Source organism: Aegilops tauschii, chromosome 6 (assembly GCF_002575655.3).
Source record: "Aegilops tauschii subsp. strangulata cultivar AL8/78 chromosome 6, Aet v6.0, whole genome shotgun sequence".
NCBI lineage: Eukaryota > Viridiplantae > Streptophyta > Magnoliopsida > Poales > Poaceae > Aegilops > Aegilops tauschii.
The window spans coordinates 83,964,554-83,985,138 of NC_053040.3; the positions used below are offsets into that span (position 1 = coordinate 83,964,554).

Here is a 20,585-nt window from a genome sequence, read left to right on the forward strand (position 1 = left end):
GCCGTGTCCCCGGTTACGGACATCTTGAGTATCTAGTACTTGGATTATCCTATTGTATCACTCTAAAATTAATTTTGTTGGGTTGTTAATTAATTTTAATTGGGTGAGATGGGGGTACCATTCTCAATGTTTCAACTACCATGATAGTTAAATAAAGTATATTCCTTTGTTGTAGGGAAAAATTGGCTTTTCGCAAAACATTATAACCATAGAGCCTCCACCAGCCATATATGCATGTAGTGATAGCAGTTACTTCTGTTCATTTCTCTACTGTGTTATATTGCCAGCATATTCCATGTGCTGACCCGTTTTCGGGCTGCAACGTATTATGTTGCAGACTTTTCAGACGAGGAGTAAGGTTAGCTAGGTCGTTGTCGTGCACTCAGCTATGCCGTTGGAGTTGATGGACTCATTTTATCTTCCAAGCCTTCCACTGTTATCTTATTTAGATGGCCTTAAGCCATATTTATTGTAATGAGTTCTCTTTTGAGACATTCGACGTAATAAGTGTGTGATTGCTACTCTGTTATAAATCCTTCGAGTACTGTGTGTGTCAGCATCACCGATCCAGGGATGACACTGAAGCACAGAGACTTGACCGTCTGAGGTCGGGTCGCTACACAGGCTTCGTGGGATATGATCACCATGGACTTCATAGACGGATTACCCCAATTAGGTCAACACAATTGCATTTGGGTCTTGGTCGATTGGATGACGAAAGTTTCCAATTTTCTGCCTCTTGCCCACCCTTGCACAACTTCTCGTGTTGCTCTTCTATTCATGCAGCACATCTATCCTATTCATGGTTTCCCTCATGCCATTATCTCTAATCGAGACCCGACTTTCACTAGCCACTTATGGCAAGAACTATTTCGCTATGCCGACACCGAACTGCGCATGAGCACAACAAAATCACCCCCAGATTGACGGGCCATTCGAACGCGTCAAACAGTGTCTTGAAACTTTCCTTCGTTGCTTTACTCATGCTTTCTCAAAGCGATGGAGTCATTGGTTCCCGCTTGCCCAGTTCTAGTATAATTCTTCACCCCACTCTGCTATCGGAATGCCCCCTCTTCAAAGCCATGTTTGGGCACGAGCCTCATCATTGGGGGATAACCACTGCATCAGCTTGTTTGGTGCCCTCCCTGCACTCTTGGTTGGATGAGCGCGCGGTCATTCAGGTCCTGCTCCAGCAACATCTATCCCGTGCGCAGCACTGCATGAAACAGCAGGCCGACCGACAACCTTCTGAACGCAACTTTGAGGTGGGCGACAAAGTGTTCTTAAAGCTTAACCCATATGTTCAAACATTAGTGGCAAAACGAGCCAGTCACAAGCTCTCGTTCTGGTTCTACGGGCCCATCCCCATCATCCGCAAGATCAACGAAGTGGCATACGAAATGGAGCTACCACCACAAGCTACAGTTCACCCTGTATTCCACGCTCCATGCTACGTTGCGCGGTCCTCCCTGATACGTCGGTCGAACCTCTGCTCCCTTTCGTTTCTGACATGCCGACAGTACCACAAGCCATCTTCGACACCCGCTGGAGGCGCAGGCACGGCGCCATGGTCGAGCAAGTACTCTTGCGCTGGTCCGATCGAGCCAAGATCAACGACACTTGGGAAGACAAGACAGAGCTGCAAGCACACTTTCTTACTGCGGAGGCTTGGAGGCAAGCCTCATCTCAGGGAGGGGGAATGTCAGGTCCTCTGACGTAATGGGCTCCCTTCACAACAAGACCACGGCCTCGCTTGGGGCTCGGCCCACAACAAAAAGGAAGCCCAACCCACACAACTATGGGCCGGAGTGGGTGTGAACCAGTCGGCAGGCGACATCTACTTATGCCCACACGCAGGAGAGGAAGGTCATCCAGTGGATCACGGCACCCGGCGGCGGCGACTCCCTGTTGTTCATATTCATCATTTCCTCTCTCCATTCGTGTGCCAGATATTGCAATCGCTGTTCAAGACTCGAATTCATGAGCAAGTGCAAACAGATCCTGAGAAGAACAGCTAGGTTGCTAACAAATTCTTTCAACTTATGTTGTCTATTGTCCTTTTACTTTTGCATCAATCCATCGTGGTTTCACATGAAAACAGAGGGCACACCATGCGGCAGTTGTTGTGTTGGTAGGCACACTTTCTTTCATTTTTGCCATGGCAAGTTTTATATTCTTTATTGTAATGCCCACAATGGCAAAATCATGAACTGTCAACCATTTGTCACATGGTCGAATATTATACTTTTTTGGTAATGTTCTCATGGCGAAAAAAATAGGTTAGGATGGCAAAATTTTGTTTTTGCGTGTGGAAGACATGGCGGTTTTTTACTTTATTCGCACGGAAAAATTTACTTTTATATTTGCAATGGAAAACTTAGCTTTGTTGAGAAGGAAAATTTAACTACATTGCCATGGCAAATTCTTCACTTTTTATTTGCCGTGACAAAATGTACTTCTCGTTTGCCATGGAAAACTACATTTATTACCATGGAAAAATTACCTATATTGCCATGGCAAGCTTACTTTATACATGTCAATTTAATAGCTCCTGGCATTTCTTTTCTTTTCATGGGACCATGGTAAATTTGCCATGGCAATTTTACTTTGAGTACATTGAGCATGTCAAATGAACAAGAAACAAAGTCTACAATCATTGAGTGCATTTAAAATACCATATGGCAAAAAATTCTGTGGATTGGTCATATGGAAATGTTTTTCAAAAAATTGTGTTTCATATATCATAGCAATATTTAAAAAAAATCTGGAATAGTCACATGACAAATGTATGAACTTTTTATCTTCAAAACATGTTACCTTTTTAAGAACATGGAAATTTTAATTAGCATGGTAAATTTACTTTTTTTTCATGACATTTTTTCTTTTATTCCTTGGAAATTTTACTTTCATTTTTGCCGTGTCAATTTTTACTATTTTATTTAGACCATGGCAAATTTACCTTTTTATTGCCATGGCAAGTTTACCTTTTATTGCCATCGCAATTCTGATTTAACATACATGACATTTTTACTTTTATCGCTCATGGTAAATTTACTTGTATGGAGCATGGCAAGTTTTCTTATATTGCTATGGAAAAAATACTTTAGGCAAATTTCGCCTTTCCCACCGTTCATGGGAATTTTTTGCTTTTATAGACTATGGTAAATTTACTTTACAAAATATGGCAATTACTACTAAACAATATATGGTGCACTTGTTTGTGTTTCACATGATGGCAAATTTTTAATCCACATTTTTTTTGTCTCTTCATGTATATAGTAAAAATACCATAACAATTTTAATCCACATCTTTTGCCACCATGCACAGATGCAAATTGCCATGAACTTTTTCTTTTGTGCCATTCCAAAAAGAAAAATATCCTTTTGACCATGGCAAAATTTGCTTATAAAGACGATGGCAATTTTTTGTTTGAACCACTGGGATTTTTAGTATTTCCTTGTTTTTCATTCTCTATCTATCACGACATATTTATTTTCATTTTAGTTTGGGACCATTGCAATTTTTTCAGAGCATGGCAAAATCTAGGCTTTATTAGTCAAGGCCGAAACTAGCCTTTTTTTAGTCAAACTGGGCTTTAACAGATCTGAAGTTCGTGCCATATTGGGGCCTTTTTTAAAAAAGAAATCAAGATGTACACGCATCATAAATTCATAATACAAATTGATCAGTAACTACTGATCCGAAGGAATATATGATCCACCAAAGATGTAGCTTGTTGGAATCGCCCACGGATCGATCACAAAAACACGCACACGAAATCTTTCGCCAAAGGCACGTGTGCCTTGTTCTTTTTTATTTTCTCGCAATTTTCCACCACGTTACAAAACCTGCAGCATGCTGTGTATATAAATACACCCAACTAGCCGACCCAAAAGTTCCTAGACCTACACGTACGGAATCCACCTCTAAACCTCTCCGTGTACAGACTAGTTCTTAGTACTACTTGGACTCCAATTGAACTCAGCCTAAACAAATCACACGATGTACTAACCTATAGCTAGGACCAACTCCTAACGTGACTTGACCAGTCCTACTACTTTGTTACACACGTGTGCATCCAAGACACCTCATAGCCCATCGCAAAAAAAAAGACACCTCATAGCACTAATCAATTTAGCTTGAAACTAATTAATCTACCAGACAAGATTACTTCTAACATAGCTAATTTCCTTGTAACAAGTCAAAACCTAGGTGTTGGTCGTATAGTCTTTCCATACGCTCGCGCAATCTCCCGGTGGCAGCGGCCATGGAAAACGTGACCGCCTCGACGAACCGCTTGTCGTCCGTCACCGGTGTGCACCTGTTCAAGATCTCCGGGCACTCCCTGGTCAAAGGCACCGACCTATGCATCATGTCCAAGACCTTCCGCATCGGCGGCCACGACTGGGCCATCCGATACTACCCCTACGGCCAGAAGCAGAAGGACGACGGCAATAAGGAAACCGTCAATACGACGGCCGGTGGAGAGCATACGTCGGTTTTCCTCTACTTGGAGAACGCAGCAAAGGGCGAGGTCAGAGCGAACATCTGGTTCTCCCTCCAAGACCCCGCGTCGCCGGAGAAGGGGGAGAAGAACAGAAGAGGCGCCGAGACGCGCGACTTCAAGCCCGGAGCACCGGCACGGGCATGGGGTTTCCCGACGTTCATGAGCAAGGCTGATCTGGTTGCATCGGGATGCATCAAAGATGACTGCCTAGTGATCAAGTGCACCATCGAGGTCATTACCTCCGAGCGCTTCGACGACCACGGAGAAGACGACGACGTCGTGGCCGTGCCGCCCTCCGAACTGACCAAGAATATTGGCGGACTTCTTGAGAACGGCCTCAGAGCGGACATGACCGTCAAGATCGGCTTGTTCAAGAGGTTCAAGGTGCACGGTTGCATCCTCGCCGCGCAGTCGCCAGTCTTCCGTGCGCAGCTGTGTGGCTCCATGCTCGAGAGTAGGAGAAGCAGCATCCGCATCAAGGACATTCGAGTTGAAGTTTTCGAGGTCCTGCTGCATTACATGTACAAGGACTCCCTGCCTCCATTCATGGAGGAGAGCACTGAAGAGGCTACAAACATGGCGCAACATTTGCTCGTCGCAGCCGATCGGTTCGCCATGGAAAGATTGAAGCTGCTTTGCGCCAACAAGCTGAGCAAGACCCTTGATGTCAACACCGTGGGTTTTACTCTGGATTTTGCTGAGAGAAACAACTGCCAGCAACTCAAGGATTGCTGCATCAAGTACATGGTACGGAACCGTGATAGGTTTGGAGAAATCATGAAGAGCAAAGGGTTCATCCAGTTAACTGAGAATTATGGAAGCCTTGTGTGTGAATTATTCAAAGCTTTTGCTAAGTAACCTATAATAGGGACGATCAATCGTATTTGCCGGTATGATGTTAAACTTTGCTGGTTAATTAATTACTGAATTTTCTACATCTTTCTCCTACGTCCCTCGTATTTTTCTCTGTGATGCAGATTTCCCTCCATGTACAGTAGGTCCCGTGCATGGCAGAGACGTCGGATTGCTTTGAGAGATTGATGTACTTTTATGCGAGGCATTACATTTATGAAATTATTTTATTTTATTTATTACACATTATAATGAGTTAAATACATGGGAGGTGCTTCAACTTGTCCCGTGGGTCACTTTAGTACCTAAAGTTGTAAAATACATGAAACTGGTGCTCGAACTTGTCCGGCCGTGCAAATACAGTGTAGACAGGATTGCAAAGATAGCGTGCTTGGACGTGGCCCTCAATGCAGGCTAGCCTTCCTAGAGATATGTGTGTGGTCCTAGCTCTTCGAGCTTGCACCCGCTCAACGCCTTTTTCATTGTTCGCGTGGGTGTCACACACAGTCATCCTACCGTGCCAATTGTGTCATATGACACCATATCTAATATATACTCTCTTCATTCCATAATGTAGTGCGACTGCATTTTTCGAGATTTAAGTTTGACATAAATTTAACCAACATGGGCGACTGCGGCGGGAACAAAAATTATACCATTGATCCCTCGTCTATGTTAAATTTATGATCACAACTTAAATCTCAAAAAGCGTGGACACACTACATTATATAATGGAGGGAGTATATAGGAGTATCAAGCAGGTGCAATAATATGGCACCCGCATCAACAAAAAACTGATGGTGATGGGCCGAGGTATCGTGTGTAATGAGCTATTTTAACAGTGGTCGATGTGTTATCCTTTAGTAAACTTTCTTAGTTTACTATAGTGACTATGACCGTACAAGTTTTCGAGAAGTTAGAATCAACATATACTAGTACCAACCAAAAAAAAACAATAACAATATAGCTGGTAAACCAGCACAAAATAAATACCATAGATGACGATGTACCCCCAAGGTCACACCCATCGAAGAGGCATGGGGAACATAAAGATATCCCCAATATCACAATGCCTCGCCTTCTTCTCGATGAGCATCGACTTCCCTCACAACTGATAGGTCTTGAGGATGACCTCCAAACCTTCAGAAATTTTCCAAAATTTTGTAATCTTCCAGGCAACGCCAAACTGAATTGAGTTACCTATAAACCCAAGAGTATAATAAATAGCACAAAGAACTCAAGAGGGATTGAGCTTGGTGGAATAAAAAAATCTAGGGTTCATTTTCTCTTCCTCTCAGCAAATCAATATTTAATCGGCTAGAGAGGGAGCAATGGAAAATCATATATGCCAGCAGGGTGTTCTTTCGTCGGCTAAAAATGGTGTTCTTTCCATGAACCCCTTCTTTTTTTTAGAAAAGGAGGATGACCCCCGGCCTCTGCATCTGGGAGATGCATACGGCCACTTTATTGATTATTCTCGAGGACCTTACAAAGTATTACAAACAATATACCTGAATCCATCATCTTGGCAACATATGCCATTACTCCTATCCATATGATGAAGGGGTGCTAGCTGGGCCACTACCCAAACCACTCACCTAAGCCTAACATCAAAAGCCGGAAACCCCAGCCGAGCCACATACCGGGTCTGGGGCACAATCCGGTCAGACGCACTCGTGTGTCGTCACCGCCATCTTCCACAGGTCCGTCTTCAGATCATATTGAGGCTTCTACCTTGTCTGGCCACTCTGCCATCGACGCCCCCATGACGCCAGACAGCTTCCTCCTCCTGCACGAGTCCATCTCCGCGCATCAGACGCCGAGTCTCCACAGCACCATGCCGCTGAGATCCGCCACCATCAATGTGTAAGATGAAGCACCACTCCACCAAAGTCGCCGTCCTCTAGTCCCTCGAGCCCGTGTGCACCTCCAAGAATGACGCCCCAGGAGGGAAACGACACCAGAGAGCCGCCGTCATCCGATCTACTGATCTAGGGTTTCCCCCGGAGGTAGCAGAGAGTGGCCTTGAACTTCTCCACGGCGATGCCTTCAGGAAGGGAACGACGCAGACAGCGTCGCCATCGCCGGCCTTGGCAATAGCCAATAGCAGGTTTTCACCCAGATCTGATCGAAGACCTCCATCTCTCGTGCACGGGTCGCCGTCATTCTTGCCGGGATCTGGATGATCCCGCTTGCCAGATCTCAGCAAGGAGAAGCCCCCCCCCCCCCCACCCACCGAGACCCGCCGGCCGAGCAGGGGAGGCCGAGGCCGCGCCCACAGGATCAGATCCGATGGATCCATGCCCGCGCCGCCACCCTGGAGTCAGCCCCACGCGCAGCCGCCACCGCCTGCCGAGGACGCCGCCGCCTGCCGCCTAGATCCGCCGCCCGCGGAGGAAGGGGAGTCGGGAGAAGGTGGGTTATATATGACCCTCCACTCCGTGCACACACACACACACACAATGTATCGTTACCCAGATATTTAGACAAGCATGGTGGTTCCAGGCAAACTCGGTGTTCCAAAACCACGGAGACTCGGGATCCATTCGGGAATATCTCCAGGTTAGATAATACCTCTCAGGTTGAACCCTGAACCCCTTGTAGATGGTTTAGTAGGTTTTAGGCCTCTTCAGCAGGAAACATGAACATTCTATAGAGTACCATCTTTGGTAGTCTAGGGTGTTTGCTTCTAGGCATGCATCCCACTCTTACTCTTTGTGCAACATCTTTTAATAGTCCATCATTTCTATCGACTCAAAGAATAGGATATCAATACAAATTACGAACACATCATCTTTTTTATCCCTTTTGAATTAATGGTGGATCTCTAGGGATTCGGTCGGCGTTTATTTTTGATGGACTTGGTTGGATCCGTTTTTCGTTCATCTTCATTCGTGTCTCTACAGGTTGAATCCTTTCTCTCTCTTTTTTGCGGGTGGACAAGTCCTATATAGGGGACCTAGCACGACGACTTCCTGGCTGTCTGATGCTCGCTCCAGTGCATGTAGTCGTTGTTAGGTTGTCTACGTGTCTATGGATCTAAATGTAATTAGTGGTCTTCTTTGTGCTGCCTTGACATTTAGTTAATAGACCACCAAAAAGCTAAGATTTTCTGCCTCCCGCCGGTGCCGGTCCGTTCCGTCTCCGGTGGCCTTAGGGCCATGGAGGCGGAGTGGGTCTTGGCCCTTGCCGGTGGGAGGGCTTCGTTTTTAGATTTTTTTCGAGCTTTGTTAGGGTTTGTGTCCTACTTAGAAAGGCGAGACGGCGGCGGCTCCCTGAATATGGAATAAAGGTCTCCCCGTCTAGCCCCCGTTTCGGTGATGCGTCTAGAATCATCGGTGGGCGTGTGGAGGTGTGTCTCCGGCAGATCTGTCTTTTTGGTGGCTTTGCTCGGATCCGTTCGTCGTTCGTCTTCGTTCGTGTGTATTCAGGTTGGATCCTTTTGATCTACACTCTTCATCTGTGGCGGCTGCTGTTCTGGTGCGTTGGTTCTATGAGGCCTTAGCACGACGACTTCCCGACTGTCTACTACAACAACGTTTGCTCGGCTCCAAGGAGGGAGGGGTGATGACAGCGGCGCGCCTTCGGCTCGCTTCAGTACTTGTAGTCGTCGCTAGGTGGTCTACGGATCTGGATGTAATTTTTTTATCTCTAATGTTCGTTTGTACTACCATGATTGAAGATGAATAGATTGGAAGTTTTCCCCGCAAAAAAAAATAGATTGGAAATTTTCATGAAAAAGGGAAGCGCCATGTATAGTCTACATATAGAGGAGTTTTGGCTAGACCTACGAATAAATACGTTGGGTCCGTAGGTTTAGGATTTCTTCGTGTAAGAGACGCGCGGACGGGACGCCCTGGCTACCAAGCAAGAGCTAAACCAACAGAATGAAAAAAAAAAATCGTCACGTACGTAACAGCGCACCAGAAAATCAGGTTGGATAGGTAAGGTGGATCCAAACTTGCGTCCATCCCGAGGAAACATAAGATGTCGGAAAGAATTTTCCTTCCAAGATGGTTTCAAGGGATACGTTTCCATAGCCAACAGAGTCCTTTGCAGATATCGCCCCGTACCTGTTTGCGTGCAGATTCGATCTCTAGTAGATGTACGTTGAGGCCATCTAGCTTATTGTTTCCAGACGAAGATTGCCATGCCCAGCCTCGCCGATTCATCGCCGCCGGAGGCCGTAGTCAGCAAGACATCCTCGTCGGTGGCCGTCCACACCGGCGAGCACCTGTTCACCATCTTCCGCCACTCCCGGATCAAAGGCAGCAACACATGCCTCACGTCCAAGCGCTTCCGCGTCGGCGGTCACGACTGGGTTATCGACTACTACCCGAACGGCGACTCCAGGATTGCTGACGGGCAGTTCACGTCGGTCTTCCTCATGCTGATGACCGCCTGCCAGTGCGAGGTCAAGCTGTCCTATACCTTCTGCCTCCACGACCCCGCGGCACCCCTGACCGGGGAGAAGCACAAATTCGGCCACACCATCAAGTTTTCGTCCGAGGGCGACAGTTCTGGTACACACAAGTTTGTGAGCAAAGCTGATCTAGCCGCGTCTGGTTGCATCAAGGATGACTGCCTAGTGATCAAGTGCACCATCGATGTTATTGACGACAGTGACGACAGTTCTTTAATCGTGCCGCCCTCCGAGCTAAGCAAAGATCTCCACAACCTTCTACAAAGAGGCTTCAGGGCAGACCTGACTGTCGTGGTTGGCAAGTACTACAAGAGTTTTAAGGTGCATGGGTGCATCCTCGCGGCCCGGTCACCCGTGTTCCAAGCCCAGCTGTGTGGCTCCATGATGGAGAGCACAGAAAGCAGCATCCACATCGAGGGCATGAGTGCTAAGGCTTTCGAGGTCTTGTTGTATTACATGTACAATGACAGCCTGCCTGGGTTCATGGATGAGTCCACGAAAGAGGCTACGAACATGGCGACACATCTGCTCGTTGCGGCTGACAGGTATGCCATGGAGAGGCTGAAGCTGATGTGCGAGTGCAAGCTGAGCAAAGTTGTAGCCATGAACACAGTAGGTTCCATCTTGAATCTTGCGGAGCAATACAGTTGCCATCAGCTCAAGGCCCGTTGTCTCAAGTACGTTGGGAAAAACAGCGGGAGGTTGCAAGCCATTGAAGACGCAGGAGGGTTTGTGCAACTAAAGCACAACCACCCACTCCTTGCGCGTGATATTCTCGGCAAACCCGGGTGTAAGAAGAACAAGAACAAGAAAAAGAAAAAGAAGGGAGGCAAGGCGCGGAACAAATAAACCAATCGATTCTCCAAAGGAAATACACGCTGTCGCAGCTCATGGAGTGATATACTCCGGGAGAGAAGTGGATTATATTTATCGTAAAACTTGCGTTGTTTTTCTGTACTTCCATCCATGTGTGCATGGAGCTACAACATTTTTCTCTCGATAGCCAAATCATTTATCTATCTATCCATTTTTCCTGTTTACACGTATTTAGTATTTACTCACAAAATATAACTCTACTTATTATAATTAGTATGCATGCTTCTTGTTAAATAATATGATAATACTCATATTTTTCTCTCTCTCCCAATAGATTTCAATAGCGGTAAGTTGTTGTCTTGTGACCACGAGTTCACCGGTTCGAGTCCCGAAAACAGTCTCTTGCAAAAATATAGGAAAAAGATGTGTATTATAGATCCAAAGCGGTCGAACACTCCCCGGACCCTGCGCAAGCAGGCGCTACGTGCACCGAGCTGCCCTTTTAATGGATCTCAATAGCTCCATTCTGCTGGTAAAACAATTCTTGTTCTCAACCCTAGCCGCTGCCCCCCTCCTCTCATTGTCTGACGGCCTCGGCGGTGCTGATGGCGTGTTAGAATGAGGTATCTCGGGCCTCTACCTACCTCGACGACGCCCAATCCAGCATCCACGAAGGGTTTGTGAGAGTTTGTGTCGCCAGATCTCTCGGCTCTCTTCGAATCCTGACAGTTGGTGTGTCTATCAAAGAAAGCAATTGACTGGCTATTAGTGCGGCAACTTTGACATCTTATTTCATGTTGTTTTCCGTGAACAGCCTCCCACGTCGGCGAATCCTGCACACCGCCCAGAATGGTGGGAGAGGAGAGAAAATGTGCGCGCTAGATAGAAGAGGGAGTTGTGCGTTTCCCAAGAAATTCAAACCAGGGGAGCATTGAAAGGGGGTGGTTTGGCCCGAAATTAGTGTTCGGGACCCAACCACTAAGCGCACGTCGGGCGTCCCCTCTATGGCCGAGTGTGTCGGAAGGCTCGGCCGTTCCATCGGGCACCAGATGCGGTAACCGTCCATCCGCATGGGACGGCTCACGCACGCTTTCGACGACGCTGAATATCGCAGCTGCATTATTAAACATTTGGAAACAGACAAAGAAGTGGAGGACATGGTGGGCTTGTCTCATCTGACGTGTTGCTGATGTCAAAATTTAGATGAGACATATTTACTTCTCATCTAGATGAGTCCTCGATAGACCCTAATCAAATACTCCCCTCAATCTTCTGAATTTTGTATCCATTGATGTTCGATCGTGACACGAACACATCAGTTGATGCTTCGGCCTACTCGTAAGCCGGACGGCCGGTAAATAACAAATTATTAACATATGTTTCCGATCAATAAGCTTGACGTACGTAATGATCTAGGAAATCGGCCGGTAATAAAGTTACTAGCATGTATCCGATTTGTTCTCAAATAACTGTATGCACACATAATAGAGTATAAGGCGGTGTCCGCGAGCGTGCCCTGTCCATCAGATTTCTTTTAGAAAGTCGCTATGTCAATCTATTCATCTACCCTCCTCGATTTCTTTTCACGGAACTTCTTAACTAAGCCATCGCCGGAGGCCACTGCACCCAAGCCCTCATCATACGATGTCATCCACGCCGGCGAGCACACGTTAAAGGTTGCGGTGCACTCCATGCTCAAAGAAGGCGATACCATGCTCACGTCCGGGCCCTTCAGCGTCGGCGGTCACGACTGGGCTATCGCCTACTTTCCAAACGGCGACTCCAGGATTGTCGACGGGCAGTTCACGTCTGTTTTTCTCAAGTTGCTGAGTGCCAGCGAGGACGAGGTCACGGCGACCTACACCTTCAGTCTCCAGGATCCTGCATGGTCTGTGACCGGAGAGAAGAACAAACGCGGACCCGCCACCGCGAAGTTCTCGTCCAACCAGCTAGGTTGGGGTACTCCTAAGTTTGTTAGTAAAGCCGCTCTGACCGCGTCCGGGTGCCTCAAGGATGATTGCCTGGTGATCAAGTGCACCGTCAAGATTGTTACCACCAAACTCATGAAAGACCATGAAGACGATGGGGACGACAACAGCGTTGTCGTGTGCCACCCTCCGATCTCCACAGCCTTCTTGATAGCGAGCTCAAGCCGGACAAGACTGTTAAGATCGGTTGGTTCAAGAGATTCAAGGTGCATGGGCGCGTGCTCGCTTCACAGTCTCCGGTCTTTCGTGCCCTGGTGGAGAGCAAGAGAAACTGCATCCGCGTTGACGATATGGATGTCAACGTCTTCGAGGTACTGCTGCACTACGTGTACAATGAGACTCTGCCCGACTTCATGGAGGAGACCACGGAACATGCTTTAAACATGGCGCGGCATTTGCTTGTCGCCGCTGATCGGTACGAGATAGGGAGGCTAAAACTCATATGCGAGAGCAAGCTTAGCAAGGCTATAGATGTCAACACAGTGGGGTTAACTTTGGATCTTGCAGAGAAACATAGTTGCCAGCAGCTCAAGGCTTGCTGTCTCAAGTACATGCTAAGAGATCATCTCAGCTAGCCAGAGTGCTTTCTTAAGGGGAAGAAGTATTCAAGAGAATTTTCTTTATGTCCAAAACCTCATACAGAATCTACACCTTGCAAAGAAACCCACCTTATTCCTGAAGCTAGATATTGCAAAAGCTTTCGATTCGGTCAAGTGGGATTATCTTCTCGATGTTTTGAAGCATGTGGGATTCAGCCAGAGATTCCGAGATCTGATAGCTATCTCACTTGCCTCTACCTCTTCGCGGATCATCCTAAATGGTGCTCCTGGTACACCTTTTCTGCATCGCCAAGGACTGAGACAAGGTGACCCGCTTTCGCCGTTGCTGTTCTTGCTAGCCATCGATCCACTACAGAGAATTCTTGACAAAGCTACGGAGGAACATATTCTCAGCCCAATCAACCATCACACTGCATCTGTCAGAATCAGCCTTTACGCAGACGACGCTGCCTTGTTCGTGAATCCTGTCAAAGCTGAAGTGTCTGCTCTTCAAACCATCCTTGCGGCCTTTGAAAAGATCTCTGGCCTTTGTACAAACTTCAGCAAATCTGCAGCATACCCAATTGGGTGTGAAGACCAGGTTATTGATGAGGTTCTAGCTGACTTTGAGGGCGAAACCAGCTCCTTACCATGCAAGTACCTTGGGCTACCTTTGAGTATTTCGCAAGCTTCGAAGGGTGGATTTTCAAATGCTCATTGATAAAGTTGCAGCAAAGCTTGCGGGCTGGAAGGGCAAATTACTTAACAAGAAGGGGCGGCTGGCCCTTATCAACTCTGTGTTAACCTCCTTGACAACATACTATCTGACCATTTTTGCGCCATCCAAATGGGTTGTAAAGAGGATTGACAAACTTCGAAGAAGCTTCCTGTGGAAAGGAGAAGAAGAGGCCAAAGGAGGCCAATGTGCGGTCAATTGGCAACAAGTCTGCTCCCCTAAAAAACTTGGGGGTCTTGGAGTCAAAAATCTCATTTTTTACAGCAGATCCTTGAGGTTAAGATGGGCTTGGTACTCTTGGAAATACCCCAACAGGCCTTGGGTTGGATTGCAACTCCCTTGCACTTGTACTGACATGCAGCTATTCAACACCTCCACAACTGTCAAGCTCGGCGACGGTCAAAGGGCCAAGTTTTGGAGTAGTACGTGGTTAAGTGGAACAGCTCCTAAGGACATTGCCCCAAACCTCCACAAGCTTGCAAGGAGGAAAAATTCTTCTGTGGCTGCTGCTCTCCACCAAGGCCGCTGGATGAAAGGAATCGAACGTCTTAGCACCACTGAAGACCTGCTTTCTTTTATTGACCTTTGGCACCGGATTCAAGGAATTACTCTTTCGGATCATCCAGACGACATTGAATGGAAATGGAACGAATGCAAAACGTACACTGCTGCAACTGCCTATGATGCCCAATTCATCGGAACCATTGCGAAGCCAGAGTTAAATGCCATTTGGAAAGCAAAGGTGGAGGGAAAAATCAAATTTTTTGCTTGGCTGCTAGCTCAAAATAGACTGCCAACTGCTGATCGTCTCCGTGCGAGAGGATGTGAACACAATAGACTACCTTCATGTTTGCAACATTATTATTGGCATTATATGATATGACGATGATTGTACTTATATTGGATTTATTTAGATTTCATAGTTTGTATTTTCTTTTGGAACATGGAGAAAATTGGATTTATTTATATTTCAGAGTTTGTATTTTCTTTCCACTTTGACACTTGCAACATTATTATTGGTATTGGACGATGATTTATGATAGTAAAAATAACAACAACAATGACGACTATGATGATAATACATGATGATGATGTAGACTCATGCATACAAAAAGAAGTGGTGTAATTTTAGGACCAACTACGTTGGGACATGTCGTGCGCCATTGTTAATGTGCAGTCCAGGGCCACCACAACTTGTTGTTTGTCATTGGGTATGCGCCCGGTTAGTGAACTCACCACAAGAAATTGGAATACCGTGGTGAAAACCCTTAGGCGGTCAAAGAAATCATTACAGAAATACCTAAAGTATGACGTTTTGTACCTAGTGTCCTAATTCCCACAAACTATGATGGTTACAAAATCACCATCATACGTTAGTCAATATAAACGTCACTGAATCATGTGTGCGCCGTCAGACGCAACTTGTCTACCAATTTTTGTGATGGTTTGCTAATTTGCTTGATTTTTTCGATAATGGGCATTTTTATTGACTCAAAATGTAGCATCTAGCTAGCGGATACAAAACATGATGAGCATCGCCCGGCCTCTGCATAGTTAAGATGCACACAGCCAAACAAAAACAAATTGAAAGAAGATTATAATAAAAGGCGACATATCAGCAATAGTAGGATCATATAGGATCGATGGTATGCCTATGTCGAAGGAGTTGGTGCGCCAATCCGGAGATTATGCTGCCACCCATGTTGGGTGAAGACCTCCCTAGCCACCCGCTCCAACCGCGTACACACCGCCTTGAATAGCGGTTGATATACTCTGTTCGGTGTAACATAGACTACGTACGAAGCGAGTGCGTACAGCGGAAAAGAACCAGCAAAGGAGAGATGTTTTTGCCTTCGAAAACCAAATCATTTCTACATAACCAGAGTGCCCATAATAAGGCATATGCTCCCACCCGAATTAGCATTTTGAACCTACTTGAAATTCCGTCCAACCAATGACCATAAATATTGGCAACATTTGCGGGCGGATACAAATTGGACGCTATTTGGATGACTGACCTCGTAGAACGTGCAAACTTGCATTGAAAAAAGAGGTGTTTGATTGTCTCGTCATGAGTATAAAAACTACACTTCTTACTTCCATGCCAATTGCGACGGGCGAGATTGTCTTTGGTTAACACAACTCCCCTTCAAAGATACCACATAAAGATTTTAACTTTTAGTGGAATCTTCGACATCCAAATTTTCCTGTTATTATCCACTGGATCCTCTGAATGCGTGAGCGCACGGTACATAGAGTCAACTGTGAAGGACCTAGATGTCGTGAGGTTCCAGCAGAACACGTCCCATCCTTGTGTCAGGTTAATCAACTTGAATCGAGATAACAGATTTTGCCATGACATAAGACGGGGGCCAATCAAATCCCGCCTGAAAGAAATATTCGGCGGGAATGAACTGTGCACCTGCGCTAGAGTATCATTCTTATCGCGAACAATGCGGTACAGAGCTGGATATTGTTCTCGGAGGCTAGCATTGCCTAGCTAGTTGTCCTCCCAGAAACGAATCTCTGACCCATCTTTTATCACGAAGGATCCAAAACGGAAAATGGTGTTTCTTCGCCGCCATTAGACCAGCCCAAAAGTGTGAGTCACCAGGTTTCTAATAGGCCTGTGACACAGCTTTTTGGCCTAGATACTTATTGCGCGGGAGGGTTTGCCAAACGCCATCCTCAGTAAGTAGTTTGAACAACCATTTACTAAGTAAGGCATCATTCTTCACCTGAAGGTCATGAATGCCAAGTCCACCTTGATCTTTCGGCCTACAAACCACGCTAATTTGCTTGATGAATGCATTAGGGCCAGAATATGGATATATAAGTTATGCATGAATGCTGGCCCTGGCCTGTTCATAAAAGTAAAATTGAATGAATGATAGAAACATACAAAATATTATAACTTAGGTAAGCGTAGACAATGGAACCAAATAGAGAGTGCTATATAATAACCTCCGGAAACATAATGAAACTTATGAACATACACGAAATGTATGCCTAGCTTCGATGTATGAGTTAACGAGTGAAAGTTATTCGTCAACTTTTGCATCGAAAGGTCGGCATACATTTAACATGGTAAATAGATTGGAAGTTTCATCATTGCTCTATAGACAAGTGTAACCATTTTCAACTTATATCTTGCCTCAAATATTACACACATAAATCACATGCTACTTATTTTATTCACACTCGTTGGACAAATAATGGCATGGACCAAGTATGTCTTTCACTTGAACAATATTCCACTCTATCCCCCTCGGATCTTGTGATCATGACGAATTCCTAATAAGGCAGTTCATTGCGTTACAAAGTCGAATAGGTGACAAACGCATATGAACAATAGGAGCAACATCGCCGTACTTGAGAGAATCAAATGTCGAAGACATATCAAGGCTCACTGCACTTCACGAATCAAGAGGGTTTCCAGATAAGCTCAGATCTCTGGATTGCATGCATTGGAAATAGAAGAACTGTCCATATGTTCAACAAGGGTAATACCAGGGCCAACATAAAAAGTACACCATCATCCTTTAATCAGTTGCAATGCAAGACCTCCGAATTTGGCACTCTTCCTTTGGCATGTCAGAGTCTCATGATGAAGCTCTTGCGTGCAACTATACCTTCAAGGGGCATGAGTACAACGGGGACACTATCTTTGTGATGGTATCTATCCTTCATGGGTAACCCTTGTCAACACCATCTCTGATTCCATAGGTAGAAAAGACACTTTTCAGCGAGGCAAGAAGGTGTTAGAAAGGATGTGGGGAGGGCATTTGGAGTGTTGCAATCCGTTTTACCGTCATTCGGGACCTGCTAAACAATGAGATCTAGAGCTTTGTGTGATCATACACATAATGACTATGGAGGATGAGGGTGATGTTTGCTAGGGTCTTTAAATATAACATACGGATGATCCTGTCTAGCATCCAGAGCAGAATCCGATGTTGTTTGAGCAATTTCTCGAAATGCACCATTTGATTTGCTATCGAGGAATTCATACAGATCCAAGTGTTGGGGAACATAGCATGCAATTTCAAAAAAATTCCTACGATCATGCAAGATCTATCTAAGAGATGCATAGCAAAGAGAAGGGGAGAGTGTGTCCACGTACCCTCGTAGACCGAAAGCGGAAGCGTTAGGTTAACACGGTTGATGTGTCGAACGTCTTCATGATCCAACCGATCTAGTACCGAACGTATGGCACCTCCGAGTTAAGCACACGTTCAGCTCGATGACGTCCCTCGAACTCTTGATCCAGCAGAGGGTCGAGGGAGAATTTCGTCGGCACGACGGCCTGGAGACGGTGATGGCGGTGTGATCCGCGCAGGGCTTCGCCTAAGCACTACGAAGCTATGACCGGAGGAGTAAACTGTGGAGGCGGGCACCGCACACGTCTAAGAGAATAACTGATGTGCTATGGGGTGCGCCCCTGCCCCCATATATAAAGGAGGAGAGGGAGGAGGCCGGCCCAGGGACGCGCCATAGGGGGGAACGACTAGGACTCCAAGTCCTATTCGGGCCCCCCTTCCTTCCAACGAAGGGGGAAAGGGGGAAGGAGAGGAGAGGGAGGGGAAAGGGGGGCTGCGCCCCCTCCCCTTGTCCTATTCAGACTCCCCTTGGGGGGCGCTGTCGGTGTCAAAACCGGCCGATCTCGGGTAGGGGGTCCCGAACTGTGCGTCTGAGGATCGAAGGTAACAGGAGGCAGGGGACACAATGTTTACCCAGGTTCGGGCCCTCTTAATGGAGGCAATACCCTGCTTCCGTCTTGATTGACTTTGATGAGTATAGGGGTTACAAGAGTTGATCTACCTCGAGATCGTAATGGCTAAACCCTAGATGTCTAGCCTATATGAGTTCTCTTGTCCTCTACGGACTAAACCCTCCGGTTTATATAGACACCGGAGGGGCCTATGGTTGTACAGAGTCGGTTTACAGAGAAAGGAAACTGTACATCCGAACGCCAAGCTTGCCATCCACGCAAAGGAGAGTCCCATCCGGACACGGGGGAAGGCCTTCTATCTTGTATCTTCACGGCCCACAGTCCGGCCCATGTCACATAGCCTGGACGCCCGGGGACCCCCTAATCCAGGACTCCCTCAGTAGCCCCTGAACCAGGATTCAATGACGATGTGTCCGACGCGCAGATTGTCTTCGGCATTGCAAGGCGGGTTCCTCCTCCGAATACTCCAAAGCAGTTCAACAAGAGAACTATATCCAGCTCTGTATAACAGTTACAACCTTGAACCACAAGGGCAAAATACTTAAACAAAATAAGTCATGTCTACTGACAGCTTTTTCGGCAAGACGTTATGCCTAGCCTTATTATTATTTCGAACCGTTTTTAGCCTCCCGTTTCGCGTTTCAAGGCACGGTCTTCATTGACACGTCTTGTCAAAGCAGAGATCGTGTCCTCTTATTGCGGGATTCTCATCAATACGGGTTTGGGTAATCCAACCGTGTCGTTCGCACGACCCCTTGGGAATAGGCGAGTTTTAAGGCCTGTGAGGGGGCGCTCGATATTCACTGCCTTTATAAGAGGATAAGGATCCATCTTTTTACCTCACGCCTTCTTCTTCCTCGGCCCTTCCATCCTCGAGCTCCAGCACCCAAGTTCCAATCTTTTCCGTCGCCACCAAACACTCCAGCCATGTCGGGATCCGGCTCGCGGGGCAAGTGGATGACTTCCTCCGTCACAGAGAGGAACGTCAAGGGACTCCGGGAAGCGGGGTACTTGGCCGCGGACATCGCCCACCGGCTTCCTGCCAAAAAGCAGATAATCCCCACTCCGGAGCCTAACGAGAGGGTAGTGCTCATCCCCCACTTTCTCCGCGGACTAGGGTTTCCTCTCCACCCTTTTGTCTGCGGCCTCATGTTCTATTATGGGCTAGATTTCCACGATCTAGCCCCAAATTCCTTTCTCCACATTTCGGTGTTCATCGTTGTGTGCGAGGCGCTCCTCCGCATCCCCCCCCACTTCGGCCTATGGCTTAAGGTCTTCAACGTGAAGCCGAAGGTGGTCGGCGGGCAGCACGCAGACTGCGGAGGCGCCATGGTGAGCATGCTTCTGAACGTCACCTAGCCAAAAGGGGCCTTCATGGAGACTGTCAAGATATGGCAGCAGGAGTGGTTCTACATCACCGAACCTCGCGGCGCCAACTGGGCGGCCGCTCCTGAGTTCAGATCCGGACCCCCGATGCGGCTTGCATCGTGGATTAACAAGGGTCTAGATTGGGCATCATCCGATGAAGTGATGATGCTGCAGAAGCGCATCAAAAATATGATAGAGAAGAACACCAGCCTTGCTGATGTGATCCAGGTGATGCTATTTTGCCGGATTCTCCCCTGCTAGCGTCGGTCTCTCCACATATGGGAGTTCAATCCGGCGGGCCCTCGGACCCTGCAGCGGTTCTTCGGCACGACGCACGAAGAAATCTGGAAGCTGCTTTTCAAGGCCCAGAAGTCGTGGCCGGAAACGACCGAAGACATCGGCCTCGACTGTGCTCATCCGGCCACTCCTGTAAGCTTTATGGTTTCTGAACATAACTTCAATTTATAAATCCAAGTGGTATGCTGAGCCTTCCATTCTTCCTTCAGGGCTGGACAAAGAAGGCGGATCGGATCCGATGTCCGGCTCCGCTGCCCGAAGACCCAGCCATTCCTCTACTAACGAAGATGCTGGTCTCGGCGCCGTACCAGGCACCGGAGAAGAAG

General features: G+C 46.9%; 2 protein-coding genes and 1 pseudogene across 2 annotated transcripts; all 3 read left to right on the top strand.

The window, feature by feature from the left end:
- The first annotated feature begins 4,268 nt into the window (after positions 1–4,268).
- Positions 4,269–5,366, top strand: LOC109732997 (BTB/POZ and MATH domain-containing protein 2-like). Its single transcript, XM_020292204.1, has one exon. The coding sequence runs from the start codon at positions 4,269–4,271 to the stop codon at positions 5,364–5,366; it is 1,098 nt and encodes a 365-aa protein (XP_020147793.1).
- A 3,155-nt stretch (positions 5,367–8,521) lies between these two features.
- Positions 8,522–10,632, top strand: LOC109732998 (BTB/POZ and MATH domain-containing protein 1-like). The gene is made up of 3 exons (XM_020292205.2): positions 8,522–8,595; positions 8,792–8,840; positions 9,499–10,632. Exons 1-3 carry the CDS (start codon positions 8,522–8,524, stop codon positions 10,630–10,632), a joined length of 1,257 nt encoding a protein of 418 aa, XP_020147794.2.
- Positions 10,633–12,146: 1,514 nt separating this feature from the next.
- On the top strand, positions 12,147–13,162 carry LOC109732999 (BTB/POZ and MATH domain-containing protein 1-like; annotated as a pseudogene).
- Positions 13,163–20,585: the final 7,423 nt, after the last annotated feature.